The sequence below is a fragment of the Scyliorhinus torazame genome, chromosome 21 (genome assembly GCF_047496885.1).
Source record: "Scyliorhinus torazame isolate Kashiwa2021f chromosome 21, sScyTor2.1, whole genome shotgun sequence".
Lineage (NCBI taxonomy): Eukaryota > Metazoa > Chordata > Chondrichthyes > Carcharhiniformes > Scyliorhinidae > Scyliorhinus > Scyliorhinus torazame.
Window position 1 is genome coordinate 26,084,596 of NC_092727.1, and position 27,136 is coordinate 26,111,731.

A 27,136-nucleotide genomic window follows, 5' to 3' on the forward strand; every position below is an offset into this window, starting at 1 on the left:
TTGTTTCTTTCTTTTATTCTTGCGAATCCCTCAGCTGAGTAATAATAATAATCCTTACTGGTATCACAAGTAGGTTTACATTAACACCGCACTGAAGTCACTGTGAAAAGCCCCTCGTCGCCACACTCCGGCACCTGTTCGGGTACACTGAGGGAGAATTCAGAATGTCCAATTTAACTAACGAGCACGCCTTTCGGGACTTGAGGGAGGAGACCGGAGCAGCCGGAGGAGACCCGCGCAGACACGGGGAGAATGTGCAGGTGTCGCACAGACAGTGATCCAAGCCAGGAATGAATATGAATGAATATCGTTTATTGTCACAAGTAGGCTTCAAATGAAGTTACTGTGAAAAGCCCCTCGTCGCCACATTCCGGCGCCTGTTCAGGGAGGCTGGTACAGGAATTGAGCCCGTGCCGCTGGCCTTGTTCTGCTTTACAAGCCAGCTGTTTAGCCCACTGTGCTAAACCAGCCCCTAACATTAATAATGGAGCTGTGGAGGAACTGTGCTAACCACTGTGCTACCGTGCCGCCATGTGTCTGGGTACGTGAACAGGGGGATTGGCTGCCTTTTCTGTAGCCAGATATTCTGTGAGTGAAAGTGGGCGTGATTGATAATGGTGAGTGACTGCAACGGTTTGTCCCCCACACCTCCAAAAGCAATACCCATCCAAAGTATAGGTAATCCCCGTGTGTGCGCGGGTTTCCTCCGGGTGCTCTGGTTTCCTCCCACAGTCCAAAGATGTGCAGGTTAGGTGGATTGGCCATGATAAATTGCCCTTAATGTCCAAATTGCCCTTAGTGTTGGGTGGGGTTACTGGGTTACGGGGATAGGATGGAGGTGTTGACCTTGGGTAGAGACTCGATGGGCCGAATGGCCTCCTTCTGCACTGTAAATTCTATGATAATCTATGATTAATCTAGGACAAAGGTTTGGCACAACATCGTGGGCCGAAGGGCCTGTTCTGTGCTGTATTTTTCTATGTATGAAGTCTTACAACACCAGGTTAAAGTCCAACAGGTTTGTTTCGATGTCACGAGCTTTCGGAGCGCTGCTCCTTCCTCAGGTGAATGAAGAGGTATGTTCCAGAAACATATATATAGGCAGATTCAAAGATGCCAGACAATGCTTGGAATGCGACCATTAGCAGGTGATTAAATCTTTACAGATCCAGAGATGGGGTAACCCCAGGTTAAAGAGGTGTGAATTGTATCAAGCCAGGACAGTTGGTAGGATTTCACTGGACAGATGGTGGGGGATGAATGTAATGCGACATGAATCCCAGGTCCCGGTTGAGGCCGCACTCATGTGTGCAGAACTTGGCGAAAAGTTTCTGCTCGGCGATTCTGCGTTGTCGTGCGTCCTGAAGGCCGCCTTGGAGAACGCTTACCCGGAGATCAGAGGCTGAATGCCCTTGACGGCTGAAGTGTTCCCCGACTGGAAGGGAACATTCCTGCCTGGTGATTGTTGCGCGATGTCCGTTCATTCGTTGTCGCAGCGTCTGCATGGTCTCACCAATGTACCACGCTTCGGGACATCCTTTCCTACAGCGTATGAGGTAGACAACGTTAGCCGAGTCGCACGAGTATGTACCGCGTACCTGGTGGGTCGTGTTCTCACGTGTAATGGTGGTATCCATGTCGATGATCTGGCACGTCTTGCAGAGATTGCCATGGCAGGGTTGTGTGGTGTCGTGGTCACTGTTCTGAAGGCTCGGTAGTTTGCTGCAAACAATGGTTTGTTTGAGGTTGCGCGGTTGTTTGAAGGCAAGTATTGGGGGTGTGGTGATGACCTTGGCAAGATGTTCATCGTCATCAATGACGTGTTCAAGGCTGTGAAGAAGATGACGTAGTTTCTCCGTCAGAGAAAAATGTATTTTTCTATGTTCTATGAGTAGTTGGGGGGAGATGATGAACTGGAAAGGTGGGCTGGGTCGTCTTTTCAAGAGACAGGGAGGGTTGGTCAGGAGGTCTAGTGGGTCATTGGGGTGGGGCTAGGTTCAATACTATAGTTACCCAGGTGTTAGAAGTGGTGTTAATTCTTCCAACTCTTCCTGGATAACTATTCCTGTAAGACAGTCGGAACCATCTGAAGTCTGAAATTTAAATCGGAATATTGGATGGATCCCAGTGCAGGGTAATTGGCAAATGCAAGTTTGAAATTCCAAGGCAATTGCTGTGCACTCCTTACATGGGGACTTCCATGGGTTGGGGGAAGGGTTACCCAGCACATCTCTGCTATATCCCCCTGCTTCCCTGGATGTCCCGGGGAACGGAGTGTATGGGCCTAATTTGTACATGCAAATATAACAGTGTGATGTCAGAATAAAGAATCAAACAGCAATATGAGGGCATTGTTCAATTTGCAGTCATTCAAATACATGCAATGTGCTTCTTTTGAGTCAGAGCTGTGTACTTCTTTTGGGTTAACCGAGTTAACTAAATCAACAAATTGAGGGATTAATTAAAAGTCAGCCCCATAAAGGGATGCTGCATCAAATTAAACAGAATCTCAAAGAAAATGTAAAACATGAACATAAAATGTGATTACAGGTTTGAAAAAACATCCAGGTCCCCATGGTGCCCACTGGGCATGGCAGGTCTCGATCACCACACAGACACCGCATGCTCTCTTTGCAGGAATACCCAGCAGCGAATGTAGCTCCGGAACAGGGTAAAGCAATCAGTTGGACAACTGCCTCGATCAACCAGCTTGACCATGTCCAGGAGCAGGCCCATGTGCACAGAGTTCTAATCAACAATTTGCCAAATAAAAATCTACTTTGGAAACTTGCGAATCTTGTGTCAGTACATGCGACAGTTCGATGAACTCAGAATGAGTAGCTAGTTCCTCAGCCTCATCAGCAATGCCAGCTTCAGCCTCGTGCTTTCATTCGAAAGCTTTTGGTCATTTCCACTGGATGTGGGAACTTGATCAGCTGCCCTGAAGGCCCTTTGACCTTGAATACCATTGTGGAAGACTGGACAATTTTGGTATTGTGGCTATCATCAAGCCATCACAGACTCTGCCTTGTCCCATTTCAGCACCACGCAATCACTGAAGTCAGACCCTGCCCTCACTTTAGAGTCGTGCTCACTCTGTGCTGATGCAAGTGTCACATTGCTAAGAAATCTTTCATGCTGATGTGAAACCAATGGCTAAAGGGTGCCCATGGAGGCTTTGCCCTTTAGATAAACTATTAATAGCATGGTGTTTCATATTTGCAATGTTTTGCTTTCAATCTGAATATTTATTTAACCCGGTGCACAATTTATTAAAATAGAAAATCCTATTCTTGGTAACATTTGTATTCATTATAAACATTTATTTTCATACTCTCAAAGTCATTATTTGTGCTTAGAAAACAATTATCTCATCATTCCTTCGAGCAACGTAAATAAACCGGCAAAGAGTGCATTTAGTTTAAGAATAGAAATATCAGCTAATTTGAATTAAGAGGATTGGGTGCATACACAAGTCTGGAAATGAATGTTCCCAATATCAGGAAGCTCATTTCCATACGGCACTCATCTACCTACTGCTTTTAACCTTTCAACCCATTTATCTTAAATGGGTTGACTCCTGTTATAACCTGCCTACTTACAATTGGCTGGGGACTAATGACTATCCCACAATCCTGTGGGAGTATGAACTTCCCCAATGAGGGGGGCGGAGAAACTCCTAGTATAAATAAGCTGGCCAGTTCAAGAACCAGCAGGAAGGAGAAGGTAGCAAGGGAAGTTACTGCTACTGTTATGTATATATTGTTATAGTAAATAAATGTTATTACTTTGTATCCTTAAAACTCGTGCTGGACTTCGTGGCCCTTACAAAAACTCCGCAGTTACAATACCACAGAAAATGATGTCTTGCAAAGGAATTAAGCATTCATAACCCTAAATGCACATTTCTGGCTCCAAACAAAGTATTTGTCAACATTTTAAAGGCAGGCTTGGATTTGGCAATTGTTTGTGCCGTCACTAAAGACCATCAGCACTATGAAGTGCAATTTAATGCTAATACTGTTGTGCAAGCTCACAGCATATTTTAATGCATGCCTTGGTGTCATTATATCCTCATGTGGGGACGTTGCAAGCCAATAGATAACGTGGAGGTAACCAGATCAAATTCTATACAAGAAGCAAATCAATGACTTGCATTTTGCAGTAAGATTAACGTGATGCCATCAGCATTCATCATTATTAAAGAGTAAATCAGGCAGCGTAAATCTGCACCTCTGCTGTTAATCTGGAAGCGACTGCCAGAGTTGCTTTGCTCAACTACAGGCCCTATCTCAGCAAGAGACTCAACAATCACATAACTGGAAGGACATGAAGGTATGGTACTCACTATACCCACTAAACACACCAGTAAAAGTTAATTGCCCATTCAAGTGTAAGTGAATTTTTAACAGCAATGGTAAGTCTTAATTACAACTTCCTTGACAGTGGAAGATCATTGAGACAAGAGTTTCAATGTTCATCGGCTGAGCTCCATTTCATGGTTCATGCAAGAGACTCAAGACAACCCTTGTGCCAACTGTGGGGTCACGGAAACCTTGCCTTAAACTTGCCGTGATTAAAATCTTCCTATAGCCTCCATTAAATTCATAGACTGCAGCAAAACCTTTCGAGAGCCTTTGAGAGAACGTAAGCACAGAGCAACAGAGGGTTAAGGATGTGAAAAATGTCAGCACATCCAGAAACTGACTCCAGTATGTCAATGTTGCAGGTTTAATTTGGGCGTGTTCAGCTGTTTCCTTGGGGAAAGTGAATTAGCAAAGTGAATATTTAAATCAGTGAATTGCTGCCACATTTTAACCAAATTAAATTTGATGGTGATGGCACAGGGGCTTTCTGAAACAAAAGAAAACAATAACAAGCCGCTGGGCTTAATAGAAGTCAGGAATACAACAGCAATAAATACTTGGCGCTTACATTTGTTTCTTTACCTACCACTGGGAAAAGGTTTGTTCAGAGTGCTTGTTATGAGAAGTTAGATTTTGCACTTTTGGAGATTTTGAGGCTCTGTTCTATGATGGGTGGACCCATAGTTACCTTTGATTGAACTTCTGACAAGGAGAAAGATGGCCATAAACAGCAGGATTGCAACAACAGCATCCTGTTTTGGATAGCTGTTCAGCACAGAGGGGGGAGACGTCGGGGTTAAGCGCATATGAAGTGTTACCCGCATTACAGGGTTGAAAGGCTTTACTTACTGGACCTTTGCAGAAGAGCAGCATTTCTAGAAGTTTAAGTTGTCCAGCTGCAGCTTGAGGGAAGAGACCTGCTCCCAGCAGGAACGTGTGGCTTCACTTTTGATGTGTTGGGTGTTCTGGATCACAAACAGGTCACCAACACTGGAAGTGGTGCAACTCTATTTTATTATAAGGTTAACTATATTAACATACTTGAACTGTGGGTAAATGCAATACCAGCTTTAACTGTTGCCCCTTGCCTAGTCCTAACCAGGTGATGCACTCAGCACATGGTGAATGTCTGTGTAGCAGGCTGTGAGCTCTGTGCTCCGAGCTGGCTGATACTAGAAAGAGCGGGAACTCTCCCGTCCCATATCCTTATAGTGCGTGTGCTCTCACTGGTGATTGGCTGCGGTGTTGTGTCTGCTGATTGGTCCCACTGCATGTCCATGATGCTGCCAGACTTGCTGAGATTTTCCAGCATTTTCTCTTTCTTGCTTTTGGATCTTTCCAGGCTCCCAACGGAGAGCCAGAATCCCCCTGGCAACCGCACATAGATGAATTCAGTAGGCGATTAGTGCATTATTTGCCTGACATTGTCAACAGTATCTGTGGCTCGTTGGAACGGGAAGGCACTCGGGTTGGCTTCCTCCAGCTACAGGAACTGCATACACATGGCAATCGGAGGATCCCCAAGATATCCAGGTGAAAATTGCAAGGGATCACATTCCCACTGATGTGCAGCCAGTGTGTATCTACAAGAGAAGGGTCAAATTCCTGGCGAGCTGCCAAGATGAAGAAACTTGAAAACAGATTTCAGGGATGGCTGTTGGAAGCGGATGACCCCCCCCCCTCCCCCACTATACCGAATACTAGCCCACATGCGTTAAAAAACATCAGAATGTTCAGAAGCTGGAACGGCTGGACCGGGAGCTGCAATGGTGGAATTTTTCATCCCATTGTTTTTCACTTTCTCGGGGAAATAGATAGTGCTCACTCACCGAGCCGATGTTTCTATTTTTGCTTCCTGGCTCAAACTACTTGCCATAAAATTAAGCACGTTTTCAAATTGCCCATTGACTGTTGACCTTGTGCTTAATTATTCAGTTCCATGGAGCAGATTGCACACACCGCATCGCTGCTGTAAAATGTAAAATGGACTAGTACTGAATGTCTCGCCTGATGTATGGAATGAAGAGATAAGCACAGGCTCATAGAAAATAAAATAATTAAAGTGGATATTTAAATGCATACATTGGTTCAAAATTAATGTTGATAGATACGGGGTAATGCTTCACAGCCTATGTGAGATGATGGAATCATGATAAACATCCATCTATCTACCAGCCATTTGCAAATGATGTGCTTGGATCAGGGTAATGCTTGGTCAGGATTTCTATTGATTTCAGATAGAAATGGAAATATATGACTCTTTGAAGCCAGTCCATTTATGAAATTCATCATTCTGTAATTGCAACCAGATATCAATGAAAACAAAAACATATTTGAGTAAATTAATGAGAGGTGCAAAACGCATTGTCGCATCCAGTTGCATTGACTGGCTCGAGCGGCAAGCAGCATTTAAAATGAGATAATTGGGAAAACCTCAAACATGGATCTGGATTTTCTAAACCTAGGTTAGTAATACAATGAAACAGTGCTAAATGGGTTAGAGTGACAGAATTCTAGGCTGTTGTTGGCAATATGAACAGACGACTGCTTCATGGGTAACATTCTCCTGTATGCTATTTTATCTGGATTATTGCCTCCGTTAAAATATGTAACACAAGTGTGTTCTGTGCTCATTTGTTATTGTCACCATTAGCCAACAGTGTCTGGATGGGGGACATGTTTACAACAACAACTTACAATTTTAAGGAATGTGCTCTCCTTGGAGCTAACACATCCAAGCTTCTTATCTCTGTGTGTCAGAGCATGCATTCCTGAGGGTCACCCTCCATATGTCCAGTAGCTTGTGCGTGTCACAAGACATTGTTCCTAACAGATATTGCTCCTAACAGATAAAAGCAAATTACTGCGGATGCTGATATCTGAAACAAAAGAGAAAATGCTGGAAAATCTCTCCCTACAGATGCTGCCAGACCTGCTGAAATTTTCCAGCATTTTCTCTTTCATTGCTCCTAACAGATCTTGGTGTTCACACTTATGACATTTTCCACTAGCGTGAAAATAATGTTAAAACCGGACCTCGAACCCTACAACATTCAAACAAGATCAGAAATATATGCACGAAGGAGATGGACATTTCTGGATTTGAAGTGCTGAGAGTTTTGCCAGCATTCCACACTGCACCATTTGGCCACTCCTGCTTGTTAAGTTCACAGGCGTAGTAAAGGGGCATGAGTGGAAGAAGGAATGAAGTTAAATGAGAAGACTTGGAATTGATTTGACAATAAATAGGTCTGCTCAGGGCTGATAGGTTCTCCTGAAAGTTGACTGAAAGGAATGATTATTGGCCTTGGAACACAGTAATCTCAAAATGTTTGCATAACCAGGAAGGGGGTAGGTCAAGTTCTCCAAGGTCAGGTAGAAAAATGCCCACTTCCCCCCAGTCCCCACCAGGGGAAGTTGAAATAGACTGATGATGTTCTGTATATGGCCCCTGTCCCAATATCCATCCTACTAGCATTTACCCATTATAATAATGTGTCTAGATACAAACAAAAAAAAACAAAGTGCAGTGGCATAATCATTCATTATTCTCTGCAATTGAACTCCCCATCCAGCCTTTCTAATGAAATGTTTTGTGCATCTAGTGTTTTCCCTGGAATACATCCCATGAGAAATTCATTCCAGAAATGCCTTTGCTGATGGGGATAAAGAGAAGCTAGAGCTTACTCACAGAGTCTTTGGTGGATTAAGTCTGTTACTGCAGGACAAGCAGCGGCATCATAACTGAACAGATTTGAAAACTTGCTGAACAGACGATAGAATGGGTTAAGAGTTTCCTGAAAGGGAATTGAAACTTCTCTAACACTTTATGTGAAGTTTTATGATGCTGAATTCTTAGCAAATAAAGGGATCCTTATCTGTCTTACTACTGAACTGCATACTTTCACTCTGCTCCTTGTTAATACATGACTCGACTTTTATTTAAGGTTACTCCCCATTCACAGAAGACAATCTTACCCTAAAGAATACAATCTGCGGCTACCTTCTTGTCTTAGGAGCCGGTGGTTTGTGCTGTGGGGGCCAACTTTATGTTCAGCATCACCTAGTGTGGCTCAGGAGCCCAACTCTGATGCGGCAGCCTCAACGCTATTACTGCAGTGGAAGAGAATAGATTGAAAAGCTGCATGATTCGCTTGACGAATGTGATATAAAATAGTTACTTAAGAGATACTAGTTAATGTAATGTAGAAATAAGCCACTTTGATTCTGGCAGTTAGGGAGAAAGGGATTTGAGACCGCATGGAAAAAGCAGGAAGAGGTGTGTCTATGAGAGTGATGCTGCATTGATAGGGGCCAGAGAAAGGGATTGGAAGTGAGCCAATCAGAATAGATCAAACAGGTCAGGAGGGATATAGGCTGACCTATGGGCGTCGAGTATGTGAAACTTGATACCATTTGAATTGATTTGCAGAGATCCCTTTGTTTCTTTGTTCATTCGCTTTCTGGGATATAGGAAACTGGATGTCTCTTATATTTCTATGAAATGAATCAAGCTTGCAAGCTAAATAAATAACTTCTTTTTACATGCAAATCCATCTCAACTTTTATTGAGGCCAGACTGACAGAGAAAGAAATTTGGGAATCAACATTTGGTGCCGAAAACCGGGATTTCTCAGGGCGATCCTGATCCAACTGCGAAATCAGAATTAGACTGATTATGAACAGGAGGATGGGGAACAAAGGGCCCTCAATGTAGAACTGGAAAACGACCGCGCATTGATTGTTCCCCTCTTCTTATCGTCTGATTAGTCTGGTCTCTCACTGTTGGCACAGAAAGACTGCCTCGACGAAATCACAGGTCAGTCTGGGGATTAGCAATTTAATTGATGGGATTTCATATTGTTGTTTCGGCTTGGGTTAGGGTTTTGGGTTGATGGGACATCTCAAATGATGATTCAATTCCAAGTATAAGGGTTCAGAGGCTGATGTGACTTTAGTAATGAAGGTTCAGTCTATTATATGGGTTCAGAGGCTGATGTGACTTCAGTAATGAGGATTCAGTCTATTATATGGGTTCAGGGGCTGATGGGACTTCAGTAGATGAAGGTTCAGTCCAGTATAACTGTTTTTAAATCTGAAGATGGTTCAACTCTATGTGTGAGTGTTTTAAATATATAGTTGATTAAGCTAAAATTGTCTCCTTGGACTGTATTGGCGAAAAACGCAGTTCCGAGGTCTAGTTGAGATTGTGAGGAATGCTGCATATTGGTTGAAGCAGAAGTCTCTCAAAGGGTTAACAGCAGCAGGCGAAGTTGAAAACAGACAGTGCTTCTCACTCAGGCCTTGAGATAACAGCACCAGTCTGCAGTGTAATCGGATACCTTTCCTTTGAGTCAGTGAACACCAGCAAAGTTACGTTTTGAATTAATTAAAGGAAACCAGTGGGTTTCTCCACCTCTTTGATAAAAGTTATTATTTTCGAAAGCAATTGATTGAAATTGCCAGAATCTTAAGTTTTACTTACTTGAAATAAGGTTTATCTCATTTTATCTGGAGATTAATAGAAACTTAAAGAAGATCATGGACACCATTTTAAAAAGTGTCAATCTGGAGATGATAGTTGATTTTGCTAATACTTATGTGTATGTAAAAGAAAAAAAAACTTGTTAAAAGAAAAATTGTTAAGATAAAGAAATAATTAAGTTGTAAATGTTATACAAGTTTGTGTTAAGCAAATTGTAAATTTAGTTCTGAGTTGAGATCAGAGCTAAGCTTGCAAGTTGCAGTAATTCAATTTGAATTTTCAAACATTTTTAAGTTTAAAAAAAAAAGAGCAAATAGAGAAAAGAAGGACACAGATCTTGAATGCGTTGAATAGCACATTTCAAAGGCCCATAAATCTTTCTGTTATCTTAGACCTAAAACCTAGGAAAACTGAAGAGCCAGGGGAATTTCTGGAGCGTTTTAATGAAATCTACCGGGGGCAGTCAGGCGATTTGCTGTATCAAAATGGTCAGAATTCCCCTCAATACTGTGCTATGTTAATGCATTGCCTACCACCTTCTGTGGTTACTGCTGTGAAATGTAATAACATGAATTGGACAGAGAACGACCCTTCCCAGATGGCAAGGGCAGTCAGATTTTACTGGAAGGAGGGTGTAGGCCAAGAAGGAGGCTCAGTTACAAAGGTTAAGACTGAGTATGTAATGAAAAAGGATGATCTGCGACCCCAACAAGCGGCAGAAATGGTAGTTTACCAGCAGGAGCCCCAATATAGTGACTTTGGGTGGGTGGATCAGCGAAGAGGAGGATGAGACAACAGTGCTATATTTCTATCACCCCCCAGTGGTGGACGTTAGACGTTGAACGGTCACTGCATCACGTTACCCTGGCCTATGACAGAACAGGACGAAACAGGGAGTTGGAGGACAAATACCGGCCATTACTTGAGACCGAATGGCCAGTCAAGGTTACAGCCACAGTCATGGGAAAAGAAGGTACAGCCGATTTTGTTACAATATCACCACATTTATGGCCACAGTCAGCTTCGGTAAGTCCTCATATTACACGTCAGGTCCATGACCAGTACCATGCCAGGGATATGGGGCGAATGGTCAGCATCTTACCGCAGCTCGTCAGAATAGGTATGAGATATACCTTTTGAACAATCCACGTCTGACATTTAAATACTGTACCACTATCAATCCAGCCTGTTTTCTTAGTGGTCCCCCTGTCCATGAAGACGCAATTGGCCACGACTGTTTAGCCTTGATTCAGGAAACTACCACAATAAGGGGCGATTTGAGTGACATTTCGTCAGAACAACCTGACATGATTATGTGTGGTCAAATATCCCACCGGGGTTTAGTTAATGACCTACTGCAGGCCCTCCTTATGCCCGCGCAGATTTCCGTTATTAAATGCGCTGCCCACACGAATGGTACAACCCCAGTTGACGTTGGTAATGAACGAGCAGATTGTGCAGCGCGAACAGCTGCGCAAATTCAGCAAGTGATGGTGCCTAAGATGTTAAGTCAGACTAAACGATCTACTATAAATATGTCTGCTTCTGACAAGTCAATGCCAACCATCCAAGACGTCATAAGGTTACAGGAGGACGCTCCTGAGAGTGATAAACAAATGTGGAAACGGTTAGGTTGTACATATGATTCTGTTTCCTCTTTATGGACCACGCCTGCACATCAGACTTGTATGTCTGATGTGCTGGCTTTATGGGTCATTGAATGTGTACACTTTGCAACTCATTGTGGGGCTCGAGGGACTAGTGATTTGTTGCTGGACACTTGGTGGCACCCTAAAATGCAGGGGTTGGCCCAAAGTATCAGTAATCGGTGTTTGATTTGTCAGCAATATAACACCGGAAAAGGTATCCCTTGTGGGAAGGGGCAAACCCCATTGCCCAGTGGTCCCTTTGAGACGCTCCAAATGGATTACATTGAGTTGGAAAGGTGTCAATGTTACAAATATGTTTTGGTCATTGTGGATGTGTTCAGCAGATGGGTCGAGGTGTATCCGACTATCGATAATAAAGCTGCTACTGTGGTTAAAGTCTTGATGAGGGAAATCATTCCCCGGTACGGTATACCAGCTCAGTTAAGTTCTGATGATGGGCCTCATTTTATTGGACAAATTAACAAGGAGTTTTGCTCCCAGTTGGGCATACGCCAGCAGTTACACTGTGCTTACAGACCGCAGGCGGCCGGGTTGGTTGAGAGACACAATCAGACCCTCAAAACTAAATTGGCTAAATTAAGAGCAGACACGGGACTGACATGGCTTAAGTTGCTCCCCGTTGCCCTCTTCCAGCTGCGGGTTACACCTGCGGGACCGGACCGGCTCTCTCCCGCCGAGATTCTTTATGGCAGGCCTCTTAGAACTCCCTGGAGCCTGCAGGTTCCCAGACTGGTTCGGTTTCATCAGATGACTGAAGAAATGACCGCCTATGTTCTAGCCCTCACGCAAGTGCTCAAGGAACTCCATGGCCAGGTCCGCGCGGCTCACCAGCCATTGCCCCCAGTACCTAGCTCACTTTCAGTCCAGCCCGGTAGTTATGTCATGGTCAAAAACTGGACTAGGAAGGGTTCGGAGCCGCGATGGGACGGGCCCTTCCAAGTTCTCCTTACGACCCCCACAGCAGTTAAAGTGGAGGGGAGAAGTGCTTGGGTCCACCTACATCACTGTAAATTGAGTCCATCTCCACTACTGTAAAAGGTCGGATACTAACCTGCCTCCCTTCTCCAGTGCTATTTTACAGGTGTGGAGCATGATGGAGTGGCTACGCATCGTCTGTCTGATATTTGGCCTCACTTCGCTTGGCGTGTTATTGGCCGTGGACATGGAAAAGGGGAATATTATGTATCTGTGTAGCCCCAACCAATCTACAAGGATACATCACCTATGCAAAGGTGATGTTCTTCGCTGCCCCCATATACGAGGACATGGTATCGACTCATGGAAGGTCATCAAAGTTAAGGAGAATGCAGGAGTCATGAAGCAGTTGCACCGGTCCCGGCGATGGGAAGGGAACATTATATGGACATTGCCTTGTTTTTGGAATACATGTAAATTTGATTTTGGATGTGTTAAGAGTGGTACAATAAAGGTAAAATCAGGCTGTCAGAAGAGTGTAGGAAGAGGCTATGAGAAAGAGAAAGGGACTAGAGAGAGGACGGGACGTATGAGAAGGGAAGTACAGCTAGAATGTAGGTTACCGGAAGATACACTTAAGTTAATTAAAGGCCAAACTGAGGAAAACCTGGGTAGTATGAATCTCTTCTACCAGATTTACCACCGCTTGTATGGCCAGGGACGGGTTGTCTGCTACCCAAACCCCGCAGCGGTGTCTAGGTTATTTTCTGTTTCACCGCTTTGGGGCACTCCCCAAACGGTGGTTCATTGTCAGCATTCCGAACCACTGCCCGATCAGGTCACTCTTCCTTACGATCCGGGTTCAGCACCACCGGCTATTTGCCTTGCCCTTCCTCGGGATAATTCCCATTCACAGTACGATAGGCTGCGACGGTGGAGGGCGTTCATACCTAGCCACTTCACTCCCAATAGGGATTCCCGGTCGTACGAGAATTGCTTCAGCAGTGAAGGATATGGCTGTTTGCTGGTAGAGGTGGACACAAATATAACATGTCTGTTTCCCACCTGTACGGACAGGAGGTGCCATATCACCCAGGCGTCTGGCCAATGCGTTTGTTACAACACCACTTGCGTTCCATTGAACGCCGGCCTCCAGCTCCTCTGTGGCTGGGCGAATGTCTCTCATATCACTGTTGGGACTAGGGCTTTCCGCATTGCTGGGCGGCCCGAATGGCATTTCAAAGTTGGATAAACTGGGAGGTGTGGGGGGTTCCTTGGCTGTCAGTGATCTGAATTATTTTATTTGCGGCCTTACCATCTTGGGAAATGAAACCTTGGGAGCCCTCGGGGCAATAACCAAGGAGTTGTCTCAGCTATGGTTGTTTGCAATGCAGAACCGGTATGCTCTTGACTATCTTCTGGCCCGTGAGGGTGGGGTATGCGCCATAGTACAGGGCAAGTGTATCATGGGAGTTCAGGACTTGACCGCTAACATCACTAAATTTATGGATCGCATACGGGATCACTTGGACGGGATGCAGGATCCTGGCTCTTGGGGTAACTGGGGATTTGGAGGATGGAAGGACTGGTTGATAATATGGCCATGTATTTGGTGTTAGCTATCGGCTGCATCTTTGTGGGCCTGGCCATCCTTAAATGTGTGATGGGTAGAATGCGGGGTGCACTGGATCAGATCACCGCCCCAATCACCGAAAAAAAAATTTAACTGTTAAAATCCATGAGGGTGAGGCAGATGAAGGGGGGCTAAGACAGGAATTGGAAATGCAGCGACGGATCTTTTAGATGAGGAACCGTAGCTATGGATTGGATAGTTCGGTTATCATGGAATGATAAAAGGAGGGAATGACGAATGTGATATAAAATAGTTACTTTAGAGATACTAGTTAATGTAATGTAGAAATAAGCCACTTTGATTCTGGCAGTTAGGGAGAAAGGGATTTGAGACCGCATGGAAAAAGCAGGAAGAGGTGTGTCTATGAGAGTGATGCTGCATTGATAGGGGCCAGAGAAAGGGATTGGAAGTGAGCCAATCAGAATAGATCAAACAGGTCAGGAGGGATATAGGCTGACCTATGGGCGTCGAGTATGTGAAACTTGATACCATTTGAATTGATTTGCAGAGATCCCTTTGTTTCTTTGTTCATTCGCTTTCTGGGATATAGGAAACTGGATGTCTCTTATATTTCTATGAAATGAATCAAGCTTGCAAGCTAAATAAATAACTTCTTTTTACGTGCGAATCCATCTCAACTTTGATTGAGGCCAGACTGACAGAGAAAGAAATTTGGGAATCAACACGCTGACCTCTGCTTTCTCTAGGCCCCCCCCCCCCCTTTTTCAGCCAGCGGAGCATTTCATTTCTGCTTGCCTCTTCCAATGCCCTTCCAAACAGTCAGCCTCCAGCTGTCAGCGACTGAGCAAATGACGCCTGTGTTCACTTGGCCACATTCATTGAATGACAGCCGTATACCCAACAACCTTCTGTCCAGCGAATTGGCCACTGGGTCATGACCTCCTGGATGTCCATGCCTCTCCATCACAAGGAAGCATGATGCAGTACGAAGATACAATTCAAGAAGCAAGTCAAACTTTGTACACTAAACCTCCGTTCTAGATATTGCGATATACTTTTGGGGCAAACAATAATGTATCAAAGAGCAATTTACTAGCATTCTTACCCGGAGTAAAGATGATTAACAGAAGGTTATCATTTGGTTGAGAAATGAAAAACACTATTGAGCACATCTCAAATAGCCGACTGAACTGTAGCTTGGCTGCAGTTCGAAAAGAAAGTGCAGACCTGAAGAATATCTTAAAGACCTTGAGTGTTTGCTATTCACTGATTAGAAGGTTATCAAGCACTGGGAGACAGACTAATACTGATATGAGAGACGGTGCATGCCCTGGAGAACATGTACCGAAGAGGCAATCTGATTCACATTCAAGAAAAACACAATGGAAAATACCATCCCTTCTGCATAATCAAAGACACTTCGATATGCAGGGTTCCTGTAAAGGTATCTCCACAAATCCCTTTGTTAGCCATTTCCTTGGGGCATGTATTATTTTCTGAAACAGTCAGTTTGTTACACAAATAAAAAGAAAGCTTTTGAGTATGAATAATGGCCCTATTGCAGCACAGAACAAGTGAAAGTAATTTTATTCCCTCCAAGGAACTAACCTCGACACAGATGAACAAAAGGGCAGTCATCCACCGTGGTTTGAACCAGAACCTAAAGTTTCAGACCTGAGGCCATTCTCTGTGCTTGCAATCTCAGCATTGTTAATGGTGCTTAATGTTTGAAAGAAAATCTGTCACTCGTGTTCTTTGCCAAGTCATTAACTGGCTCGTTTATTGGCTCTTTATCTCCATTTACATGTTGTGATAGCCAGGCACGTGGGTGTTACAGCAGCATTCAGTGCAGACTGAGCTATCCTGAGATAAAATGGCTGTGAGTGCGGACTGAGATCTCCTGTGTGAATGCAGTAATCCATGCAGATTGAGCTTTTCTGTGCCTGATTATCCATGAAGGCCTGCCTTCTCCAACCTTGCCCCTCATCTGAGGTGTGGTGAACCTCCAGTTAAACCACCACAAGTCTGCTCTCCCCGACAAAGGGGAAAGCAGCCTACAGTCCTCTGGGACTATGGCGACTTTACCTTACCTTTATTCTGTGCCTGGACCTTGTTCCTAAATCTCCAAGAGTGAGGAGCAAAGCAAAAGTTATGGATCCTGTACATCCAGAGCTATTGGTGTGTTGTAACCCCTACTAGACCCATGGGGACAACTGAATTGATCTCTCCATGGGGCTCATGGACTGTGTGCTCCTCTAACGAGGGATGGAGGCCCAACTGCAGGGCTTGTTTATTTCCACAGATAAAAGCTAGCCCAGAAGGGAACCAACATCTTAGGTTGGTCCTGGCTGGGACTAGTTGTACTCCCCGCCGCTTTGCGGCTTTAATTAAAAATAAAATCATCTGTTCCAAACATTTTCAGGACTGCTTGAGATTACAAAACTGGCGATGAGGACAAAACGGATCTACAAGCGGTGCTGCTGGACGTTCAGACCACGGCGGAATCTCGCTACAGAGAGTTAGAACAGATTTGAAAATGCTGCTCTTCGGGAGACTCAATGTTTTTGACGTGAGTATAGAAGACTGGGCCCAATACGCAGACCGAATGCTTAACTTTTTTTAGGGCAAATACCATTACAGAGATAACCGGCAGAAGGTGATAATCCTGACCGCCTGTGGGCTCCCTACTTTTAGCATCATCAAAAGCCTGACCTAACCTGCGGCTGCAGTCTCCAAAGCTTTTGACGAACTGATGGCATTCGTGGCAGACTGCAATGACCCCAAACCGTCAGCCATTTTCCAATAGTACCGATTCAATACAGCCGAGATAACCTTGGGGGAGTCAGGTACAGAGAAACATACAGCCAATGCCTATGCAAGTTGGCTAAGCACTGCGATTACGGGCCATCCCTATAGGAGATGCCGAGTGACTGCCTTGTGTGTGGAATCAACAACATGACGACCCAATGGAAGTTGCTAGGTGAGCCATCTTTGACCTGAAAAGGGCCATAGAGATATCCCTCTCCCATGAAAGCACAAAGATGTGAGTCCAGGAGCTCCAGGGCTTGTTGGAGATGGAGTGGATGAATGGGATACCATATAAGAACAGAACCTCTGTGACCTAGCCACTGCCCGAGCAATGTCAGGGCCAGATGCATTGGCCATGGGCCTCTACAGCCTGAGGAGAAATCGTCCCTGAACCTCAGGAGGTCTCACAGACGTGCTGCCCCTGGACAGTGCAAACTCCACACAGACAGTCACCTGAGGCCGGAACTGAACCTGGGACCCTGGAGCTGTGAGGCAGAAGTGCTAACCACTGTGAACCGTGTCGCCCTGAATGTACTGATGAATGGGGAAAAGTCTGGGCAGTAAGGCCTATCTCACCACAGCAACCACAATTTCCCTCTCGCTGCCTGCTGCTGGCTGTTGTTTTATCCCCTCTTGTTTGCATGTGGCGATAGAAGTGTAGGAAAAAGGACCCTGCAGGATTTCTGTCTCAACTGCCCCACTTTCTAGGCTGTTGTGTTTGAGGTGAAGTGGTTCTCAAGGCCCTGAGTCACCTCTAATGGGCAAACCGGTATCATTCAATCTGACTCCAGACACCTGCTGAATGCCTGCATTTTAGCCATGGCTTTCAATGGACCATGGATTCTGATTTACAGAGAAACTCCTTTGTTTGTTTAACATCCTTACCGCTACTGTGGAATCCATCACCCATTGATTGAAATTGGGACGGATTTGCAGGTACTAACAAAAATCCTGCTTTGTCGCAACTCAAGTCCAAGGAGAAGTAGCTAAATACAAGTGTCAGCTTAGCTCCAGGGTTCAGGCCTAGGCTCAAGCTCCACTCCAGGATTTAAATGCTTAGAATAAGATCCCATAAGTGTTTGAGGCCCTGTAAATGTTTGCCTCTGTGTGCTCTTTTCCAACTGTGCTCGAAGAGATATTTTTAAGTCAATACGACTCTTCAAGTTGACAAATAAATGATAAAAACCACACACCTTGTTGCGAAGAATTTTCTTCGCATTCTCTAAGTTCTAAGGGTTTTACGATCCCAGACCAGACCCCAACAGTGGCTACAATACTGGGCCGACAGCTCAACATTTTGGTTTATTTTAAGTCTGTGGAAAGAATGATTCATGCCAGGAGTGTTTGCATGAAAAAAATAGGGCTTTGGTATTTCTAAAACAAAACCTTTATTGTGAAAACAATATTGAACTTTTAACCTCACACCCAGAAAAGAACAGCTGACAATTACCCCTTAACACAACTATACAATGTCCCATTAAACAACAAGAAAAGAAACATACAGCCAAAACATTAGCAAGGCCTAGATTAATACTTGTGATACAGAACAGATTCTGGTCTTATAACCCTTTCAGACTCTGGCTGAATATTTTCAAAGAGCTGCTTCAACCTGGTTGTTTCAGCCTCTCCCTTGTATTCAGAAAGAAAGCTCTGCTTTTAAAGTATTATTACTCTTTATTCCCTATCCTAGTGGGAAGGAAAGCTGCCTTTATCTGTGGCCTAAAAAATGCGGTGGCAGTCCAGGCGGCCAGATACCGGAGAAGTTGGAGGCAGCAGCATTGACAGAGGCTCGAGGCAGCAGCCAATGTGCAGGTTCCCACCCCACGCCCTGAGGACTTGGCCGCCCATCAGGCCAAGGAGGGACCCAGAGGGGAGGCTGGTAATGGCTCAAGGTGTACAGCTGTTGTTGGCCAGTTGAAGAGATGTCGGACATCATGCACCGCAGGAAGCTCCACCTCAACAAGTGGATGGTGTGGCACCTGTACCATATCCTTGGGGATTTGGCACCAAGTGGAGGAGGAGGCTACCCACTCCTGGTGGCCGTCAATGTCACCGCAGCCCTGAACATTTATGCCTCAGGTTCATTGCAGGGCTCGAGCAGGAACTTAGAATCATCGAACCATAAAATTCCTACAGTGCAGAAGGAAGCCATTCGGCCCATTGAGTCTGCACCAACCCTCTGAAAGAGCACCCGACCTAGGCCAGCACCACCTCAGCTCCACCCGCCATATCCCCATAACCCCATAAACCCAGCTAACCTCCACATCTTTGGACCCTAAGCGGCGATTTTGGCATGGCCAATCCACCTAACCTGCATTTATTTGGACTATAGGAGGAAACAGGAGCACCCAGAGGAAACCCGCGCAGTCACGGGAGGAAGTGCAAACTGCACACAGATAATCACCCAAGGCCGGAATTGAACTCCTGGGTCCCTGGCGGTGTAAGGCAGCAGTGATAACCACTGTGCCGCCGTGCCATCCTGAATTGTCCAACATTTCCCAAGCAACAGCCCACAAGTGTATCCCTGAATTTACAGATGCCCTGTTTGCCCAGGCAACTGACTATTTCAACTTTAACCTGGACAAAGCCCAGCAGGATGCCTGGGGAGCAGGATTCCCCGCCATCACCGGGGTGGGCCAGATCCAGGGGGCAATAGATGGCACGCATGCCGCCTTGTGCGCACCGGACTGTCTGGGAGCAACCTTCAATAACAGGAAGGGGTTCCAGTGCCTGAACATTCAACTTGTGTCCGATCACCACCTCAAGATCATGCATGTGTGTGCACGCGTCCCAGGGAATGTGCATGACATCTACATCCTGGGGCAGTCAGGGATCTCTGGTGTCTTGGAGGGACACCCCAGGATGGCCGGTTGATCCTTAGGGGATAAGGAGTACTTAGGTTCTGGCTAATGATGCCAGTACGGAGGCTGATGACCAATGCGGAGACCTGATATAACAAGGCCCATGTGGCCACCCGGACAGTCGTTAAGCGGTGCATTGGACTGCTTAAAATGCAGGTTCCGATATCTCGACTGCTCTGGTGGTGCACTTCAGTACACCCCCCACCCGGGACGGCCACCCACTTTATGGTGGTCTGTTGTGCCATCATAACCTGGCACAGCAGTAGGGTGATGTGCTGGAGAAGAAGGAGCATGCAGAATCGACAGAGGAGGACGAGGAGGAACCTGACCAGGAGGGGCTGGAGGACGTTCCTGGGGAAGACCACTTGAGCAGTCAACGGATGGAGGAGAGGCAGTGGCGGAGAGGTTTCGGCATGCCAGGAGGGCCAGGGAGGTCCTCATCCTTGCCCGCTTCTCATAGGATGTGACTTTGTCCGTCATCTCACCTCCTCTCCCATCCCACCCACCACTCCCCACCCATTCACCCCTCCCTCCACCTAATTCACCCTCTGCCGCTAGGTCTAGGTGTTCCCCCCAGGATGCACATCAGATGTGGAGGCAGCTTGCTGCTTACCCCACTCTGTTGCATTTGATACTCCTGACAGGCGTGCTCTGGATGGTGTGGGGCTGCAAGGCCCCGGTGACTTGCCAGTGGAACATGTCTCGCCGTGCCACCCTGTTCCACCTGCTGACCCCAAGATGCACTTGTCAGGAGGTGGGGGGACCTTGGGGAGCTGGTGACCGCCGTCGACTCCCTGTGGGGAGACTCCGGGTTGGCCTCCAGCGCTCCCTCCTCCCGGTAGATGCCCGTAGGGCCCTGGAAGTCACCTCGGGGCAGAGGGGCAGCTGGAATGAGCACCAGAGGCACCAGCATCATCTGGCTCTGCTAGCCCTGGAGGCTCCCCATTGTCTGCAACATAGTGTCGATGCCCTCAGCAATCCCTTCTGTGACCGGGCCACGATCTGCAGCATCTCGCCAATGTCCACCTGAGACTGGGACACATCCCCCAGGGACTGGGTCGTGCTTTTGAGGACCTCAGCCATGATCGTCATTGATTGAGCCACGCCTTGGACACCACCACTCATGCTGCTAGCATTGTGCCCCTGGCTCTCCATTGCAGTGTTGGCCTCAGTGCCATGCATTTTCGGCGCCATCTCCTTCACCAATAGCCCTTGGGACACCTGCAATTGGCTGTGGACCCGTTGGAGTGTCACTGGCATCACCCTCTCAATTTTCACGCTCGTACCTAGAAGCAAAACAAAATCCTTTTTAAAACCATAATCTCTGCAGAACAGAATTCTTTTTAAACATTCTAACCCCAGGCTTTAAACACTAAAATTCCCCACTATATTTATAATTGAATTTTCCGAACATCTCCCAATCATCACATTGGGCATTCCATTTTAACTGGTACAATTATTACTGCAACTACAAGTTCCACTCATAGTATGGAGCTTCCTTGATGGTGAGTGTGCGTCAGAGGTAGTGCTGTAAAACTATTAGGTCCCAATTCTCCGACTGACGCCTCACACGGTGATGTTTAATTCTGGCAGCTGAGCTGAGCAAAATAACTGGAATATCTGAAAAGATTATGTGAGTGTTGGAAATATTGTAACAGGACTGCACCATTCTTTGGAGTACAGCGGAGTATCAGGAAGAGAACAGTATGTATTTCATTTGCAGGGCACATGATAATTATTATCAGCAGCTTATCTAAATAAACATATATATTTGCCACCGCTGTGGAGGTGATGCCACACAGAATAATGGCTGACTCCATGCAGCCTGTAAGGACTTCAAGGGATAAAAATTCAGAGCCTTCTTTCTTTTGAATGCCAAATGCAAAATTCTGCTAACTGAAGCTTTACCCTCCAGCTCTTTGTTTGTATAAGATGTCATAAATCAGTGACCTGTAAATACACTCCAGCGGTTCCTAAATGCGTGGGTGGATATTCTGTGCAACCTTAATTCCCTCTCAGCTCTACGCCCTCGCTTGCACGGCAACAAGCCACTGATTACAATACAACTCATTTTTATTTTTCGCTGAAGCAGTCAAACCAACTGCTGCTGTTTTGTAAGGCTCTATTGAGAAATATGCGGACACGTGCTGCTTTTTGGAACAACACAAGTGGTGGGTTGCTCCTCGATACTTTCACTGACACTTAAGCTGTGAGAAATGATACACGTTAAATATTTCACCGCCCAATTCCTGGCAATGAAAGCTCCGACAGGAAAAGCCACAATCCTTTCTCTCTGCTATTTTTCCAGCCTTTAGTGCACAGCCAGATTCAATGCACGGGTTCTTTGTATTTCAATTTCGCACAATGATCCAGGGCTTAAGAATTCTGTCATGAGGGGTCAAATGCTGAGTATGATTTTGCGCTTTAGACCTCAACTTTTAACGCAAGGCTGAGAACTTCTTTGGCACAAATTTGGCTTCCTTTTCAAATTTTTTGCCTTTCAGTTTACAGATTCTCAGCCATAATCCCGCATAATGCTGAGAACTTTAAAAATCTTACAGAATATCTGCCAGGTTTGGCATCAAGAAGATTTTTATTATATCTTATTAAAATAAATTAGGTTTTAAAGGGCATTGTCAAAATGATGAAGAGGGAACTTATCTATAACGAGGCAGACAACCCCATTCAGAATCAACTGAAATGTGACCGGACGCAGTCAGCTACTTGCTGCCATTTATATTTGTTGGAAAAGCAAATTGAAACAGGGACGTTCAAAATCATTTGAAAAGGAATTTTGCCGTCAGTTTGTAAATGATTTGTTTATATGAATACATTTAAGGAGGGACCATTTCTATGATGTCCGCCAGCCCTGCAACTCTTTGTGATTTCTGTGTCCCTTCATTTCGGACCTTTTGTGCGTCCCACTGATGACTATGCCTTCATCTGTCTTCGCCCTATGCTCTGAGGCTCCCTCCTTAAACATCTCCATGTTCCTACATCTTTCTTCTCCTTAAGATTCTCTCGAAACCCACCTTTTTGACCAAGCTTTTCACTCCGGTACCACCAAAGAATTCTCATTTTGTACCCATTGTCAGGTTTCTTTCGAATCAAGAGTCGAAAGGAAAGTGCTTTCATGTGTTTTGTTTTCAAACATTACATACACCAACATCACTCCGCAGTTCAGCTTCCATTCACAAAACTCCATCTTCAGTCCTGGATGGAGTAGGCTGGATCTGGCATGTTGCCCAATTGGCAATCAGACACACATTGTGATGTGAAAATGAAACTGAAATGAAACACTTCTGGGTGTATTTACTAAATTAGAGAACTGGACAGCTCTTCCAAAGAGTCCATCACAGAAACAATGGGCCAAGTGGCCTCGGTGGTAAGATTCCAAGATGCTCTCTGTGTATATTCGCATCAGTGATTTTCAGAATGTTTATTGAGTTCATTATTCCGTCCAATGTCACCTTGACTGTGAAATAACTCTTCAACAATACTTGTTGAAGTGTCTCAATTTTAGCAAGCAAGCACTTTTAGTTATCATAATATACAGTTGAAGCTGCTGAACACAGCATTAAAGATTCATAGAAATATACAGCACAGCAGGAGGCCATCATGTTTGCACTGGCTGAAAAATAATTATCCAGCCGAATCAAACCTTCCAGCTCTTGACTCATAGCCCTTTCCAGTGTAACTCAAAGTACTTTTTAAGTGTAATGACGGTTTCTGCCTCTACCATCCCCTGAAGGCAGGAAACTACAATTTATTCTCATTTCGGTGAAAGCAAAATCTCCTCAACTCCCCTCTAATCGTTCTGCAATTACTTTGAATCTGTGTGTCATAATATGCACCCATGCACATCATGAGGTAAAAGCAGGCAGTGACAGACACCCAGGTGAGCCAATCAACATACAGGATAGAACACAACCAATCACCAGACAGAACACCAGAGGGGGGCTTCCAACTATAAAACACACGAGGCATCAGCACTCTGCTTCTTTCCACTGGTGACAACTGTAGTGACAGTCAGGGTGTACAAATCATTCAACACCTTCTACACGTGGATCAGAGCTAGCCTGGTCTAGATCGTTAATGTTAGTTTACTTAGAGTAGTAGAGAATCAACCCACAGGCAGCTGTGTGCTTCGTTACTGAAGTACAATAAATCTTATTGAACCAACGCCTACGTTTGGTGTATGCTTGATCATTTACCTGCATCGTGTTGCAGTCCACGTTACCCCAGGGTAAATAACACGACATGGTACCAGGAGTGGCTACTGCTTCTAAGTAATTTAACTTTGAAAATTCACTGACGACCAACAACTGCTTTCCAGCGGCATGGAAAAGATCCAGGCACCTACACAGCTTCGGATCTCTGGGAACGTTGGCGCCAACTGGCGGGTCTTCAAGCAGAAATTCAGTCTATACCTTGAGGCTTCGGGCCTCGAAAATGCACCCGATGCCTGAAAAATAACACTGCTACTGTCGACTGCGGGGGACCAGGCCATCCAAATCTTCAATTCGCTCACTTTTGCCGACGGTGAGGACAAGACCAAGTTCCAGACCATCTTAGCGAAATTCGACAGTCACTGTGAGGTCGAGATGAACGAAAGCTTCGAGCGTTATGTCTTCCAGCAGCTCCTTCAGGGTTAGGATGAGCCTTTCCAGTCTTTTCTCACTCATCTTCGCATTCTTGCACAATCCTGCAACTACGGTGACACCGCTGACTCCCTCATCAGGGATCAGATCGTGTTTGGCGTCCACTCCGATGCCCTGTGGAAGCAGCTCGTAAAAATGAAAAATATGACCCTGCCAGTGGTCATCGAGACGTGCAAAGTCCATGAACAGGCGAAAAGTCGCTACCCCGCCTTAAGTCGGCAGAGCAGGACCAGCTTGCCTCCCACGAGGCTGAGAGTGTACATGTCATCGCCCGAATGCAGCGCCTGAGCATCGATGAAGGCGGCCATTTCACTCACTTTTCCAGGGGTCCCACGCATGCGCACCACGGTCGGGAGAACGAAGCAGCCGAAGATTACACTGCGCAGGTGCGAGCGGCGGCTGACCGCACTGCACATGTGTGACGTCGCATCGAGCGTCACAACGTCGACGTGATGACGTGCCCCAACTGCGGCACCGCCCATTTAAAGCGGCAATGCCCTGCAAGAGGCAGGTGATGTCTCAACTGCAAGAAGCTTGGCCATTGTGCGGCTTTGTGCAGGTCTGCACCTCCAATAGGGGGCCAGCGATCCCAGTTCCGACGCAGATGCGTTCGAAGTGTGCAGCAAGGGCTGCTGGATTTGGAACCTGATCCCATCACGGATCCAGAGGACGACTGCCCGGAGTCCCCATATCGAGTGGGCATCATCACCATGCATGACGAGGCCTCCTCGCATTCAGCAACACACACACCCATCCTCAATGTGGATTATGCGGACGAGTGGCATGCCACAGTACAAGTCAACGATTGTAGCATCCGGTTCAAGCTGGACACTGGTGCTTTGGCCAATCTAATATCCCAAGCAGATCGTGCTCGTATCCAAAGGCAGCCAACAGTTCTTCCTCCGGCCTGCCAGTTGCTCGACTACAATGCAAATGCCATCACTGTGTCAGTCAGGGTCCTGTCACCTGCATGTATCCAACAAGGCCATCAAGGCCACTTTGCGGTTTGAGATCGTCAAGCCCGGCAAGGCTTCTCTGCTTGGTGCCCATGCATGCAAGCTACTCCATCTCGTCCAGCGTGGACATGCCATGTCCTCTGCCAACAGCACTCTTCAGGCCGACATTGAGGAGCTACTATTGCAATAACCGGATATGTTCACTGAGATGGGTACGCTGCCCTACCGCTATAAAATTCTGCTCAGGCCTGGTGCCAAGCCTGTCATCCGTGCGCCACGCCGGGTGCCGGTGCCCCTAAAAGGCCGTCTAAAGGCGCAGCTGCAGGAGCTCCAAGATCAGGGAATAATATCCAAGGTGACAGAACCAACTGACTGCGTCAGCTCGATGGTCTGTGTCAAGAAGCCCTCTGGAGAACTGTGCATTTGTATCGATCCCAAGGATCTGAACCGCAGCATTATGAGGGAACACTACCCGATCCCGAAGCGGGAGGAGCTGACGAGTGAGATGGCACATGCCAAATTCTTTACAAAGCTGGATGCATCGCGTGACTTCTGGCAGATACAACTGGACGAGTCCAGCAGGATGCTCTGCATGTTTAATACACCCTTCGGACAATATTGCTACAACCGCATGCCGTTTGGTATTGTTTCGGCCTCTGAAATCTTTCATCGAATAATCGAGCAAATGCTGGAGGGCATTGACGGTGTGCGGGTTTATGTTGACGACGTCATATGGTCCACGACCCCGGAGGAACATATTTCTCGTCTGCAACAAGTCTTCAGGCACATTCATGCCAACGGCCTGAAATTAATTAAAACCAAATGCTCCTTTGGCATGTCGTCAATTAAGTTTCTGGGTGATCAGATCTCCCAGCAGGGCATGCAACCAGACTCGGACAAAGTTAAGGCCATCAACACAATAAAGACCCCAGAGGACAAGAAAGCGGTCCTCCGCTTCCTGGGGATGGTAAATTTTGGGGGGAAGTTCATTCCCAACCTCGCGTCACACACCACGGCCCTCAGGCACCTGGTGAAGAAGTCCACCACTTTCCAGTGGCTACCCGCACATTAAGCAGAGCGGCTTGAGTTGAAAACGAAGCTAAACACCGCTCCTGTTCTAGCTTTTCTTGACCCAGCGAGGGAGACTAAAATCTCCACAGATGCCAGCCAGGACGGCATTGGGGCGGTGCTCCTCCAGAAGGACAACACCTCGTCCTGGGCTCCAGTGGCCTATGCGTCAAGGGCCATGACCCCCACTGAGCAACGATATACTCAAAGAGAGAAAGAATGCCTGGGCCTTCTCACTGGCATCGTGAAATACCACGATTATGTCTATGGTCTCCCGAACTTTACAGTAGAGACGGACAACAGACCCCTCGTGCACATTATACACAACGACTTAAATGACATGACACCGAGGCTCCAGCGTATTCTCCTTCGACTCCGCAGGTATGATTTTGAACTGGTTTACACACCTGGAAAGGAGCTAATCATTGCGGATGCCCTGTCGCGTGCCATTACCTCACCATGTGAGCAGGTAGACTTCATACACAACATTGAGGCACAGGTGCAACTGTGTGCCAGCACCCTCTCGACATCCGACAAACGACTCGTCATCGTTCGAGAAGAGACCGCCAAGGACCCTCTTCTGCAGCGGGTCATACATCACTCACGAATGGCTGGCAGAAAGGGCAATACCCCCAATACTATAATGTAAAGGATGACCAACTGTTGTCGAGGGGATCCTCCTGAAATTGGATCGCATCGTCATTCCGCACAGCCTCCAGAGCTTGGTGCTCACGCAGGTACACGAGGGACA

General features: G+C 46.2%; 1 protein-coding gene across 1 annotated transcript; it reads left to right on the forward strand.

The window, feature by feature from the left end:
• The first annotated feature begins 9,171 nt into the window (after positions 1–9,171).
• Positions 9,172–14,681, forward strand: LOC140397965 (uncharacterized). Its single transcript, XM_072486217.1, has 2 exons — positions 9,172–9,186; positions 12,591–14,681. The coding sequence occupies exon 2, from the start codon at positions 12,613–12,615 to the stop codon at positions 13,687–13,689; it is 1,077 nt and encodes a 358-aa protein (XP_072342318.1). The 5' UTR covers positions 9,172–9,186; positions 12,591–12,612; the 3' UTR covers positions 13,690–14,681.
• The last annotated feature ends 12,455 nt before the right edge of the window (positions 14,682–27,136 follow it).

Bases quoted from the DNA above. Each gene is read 5' to 3' on its own strand.
- LOC140397965 (XM_072486217.1), top strand. From the start codon at position 12,613: ATGATGGAGTGGCTACGCATCGTCTGTCTGATATTTGGCCTCACTTCG.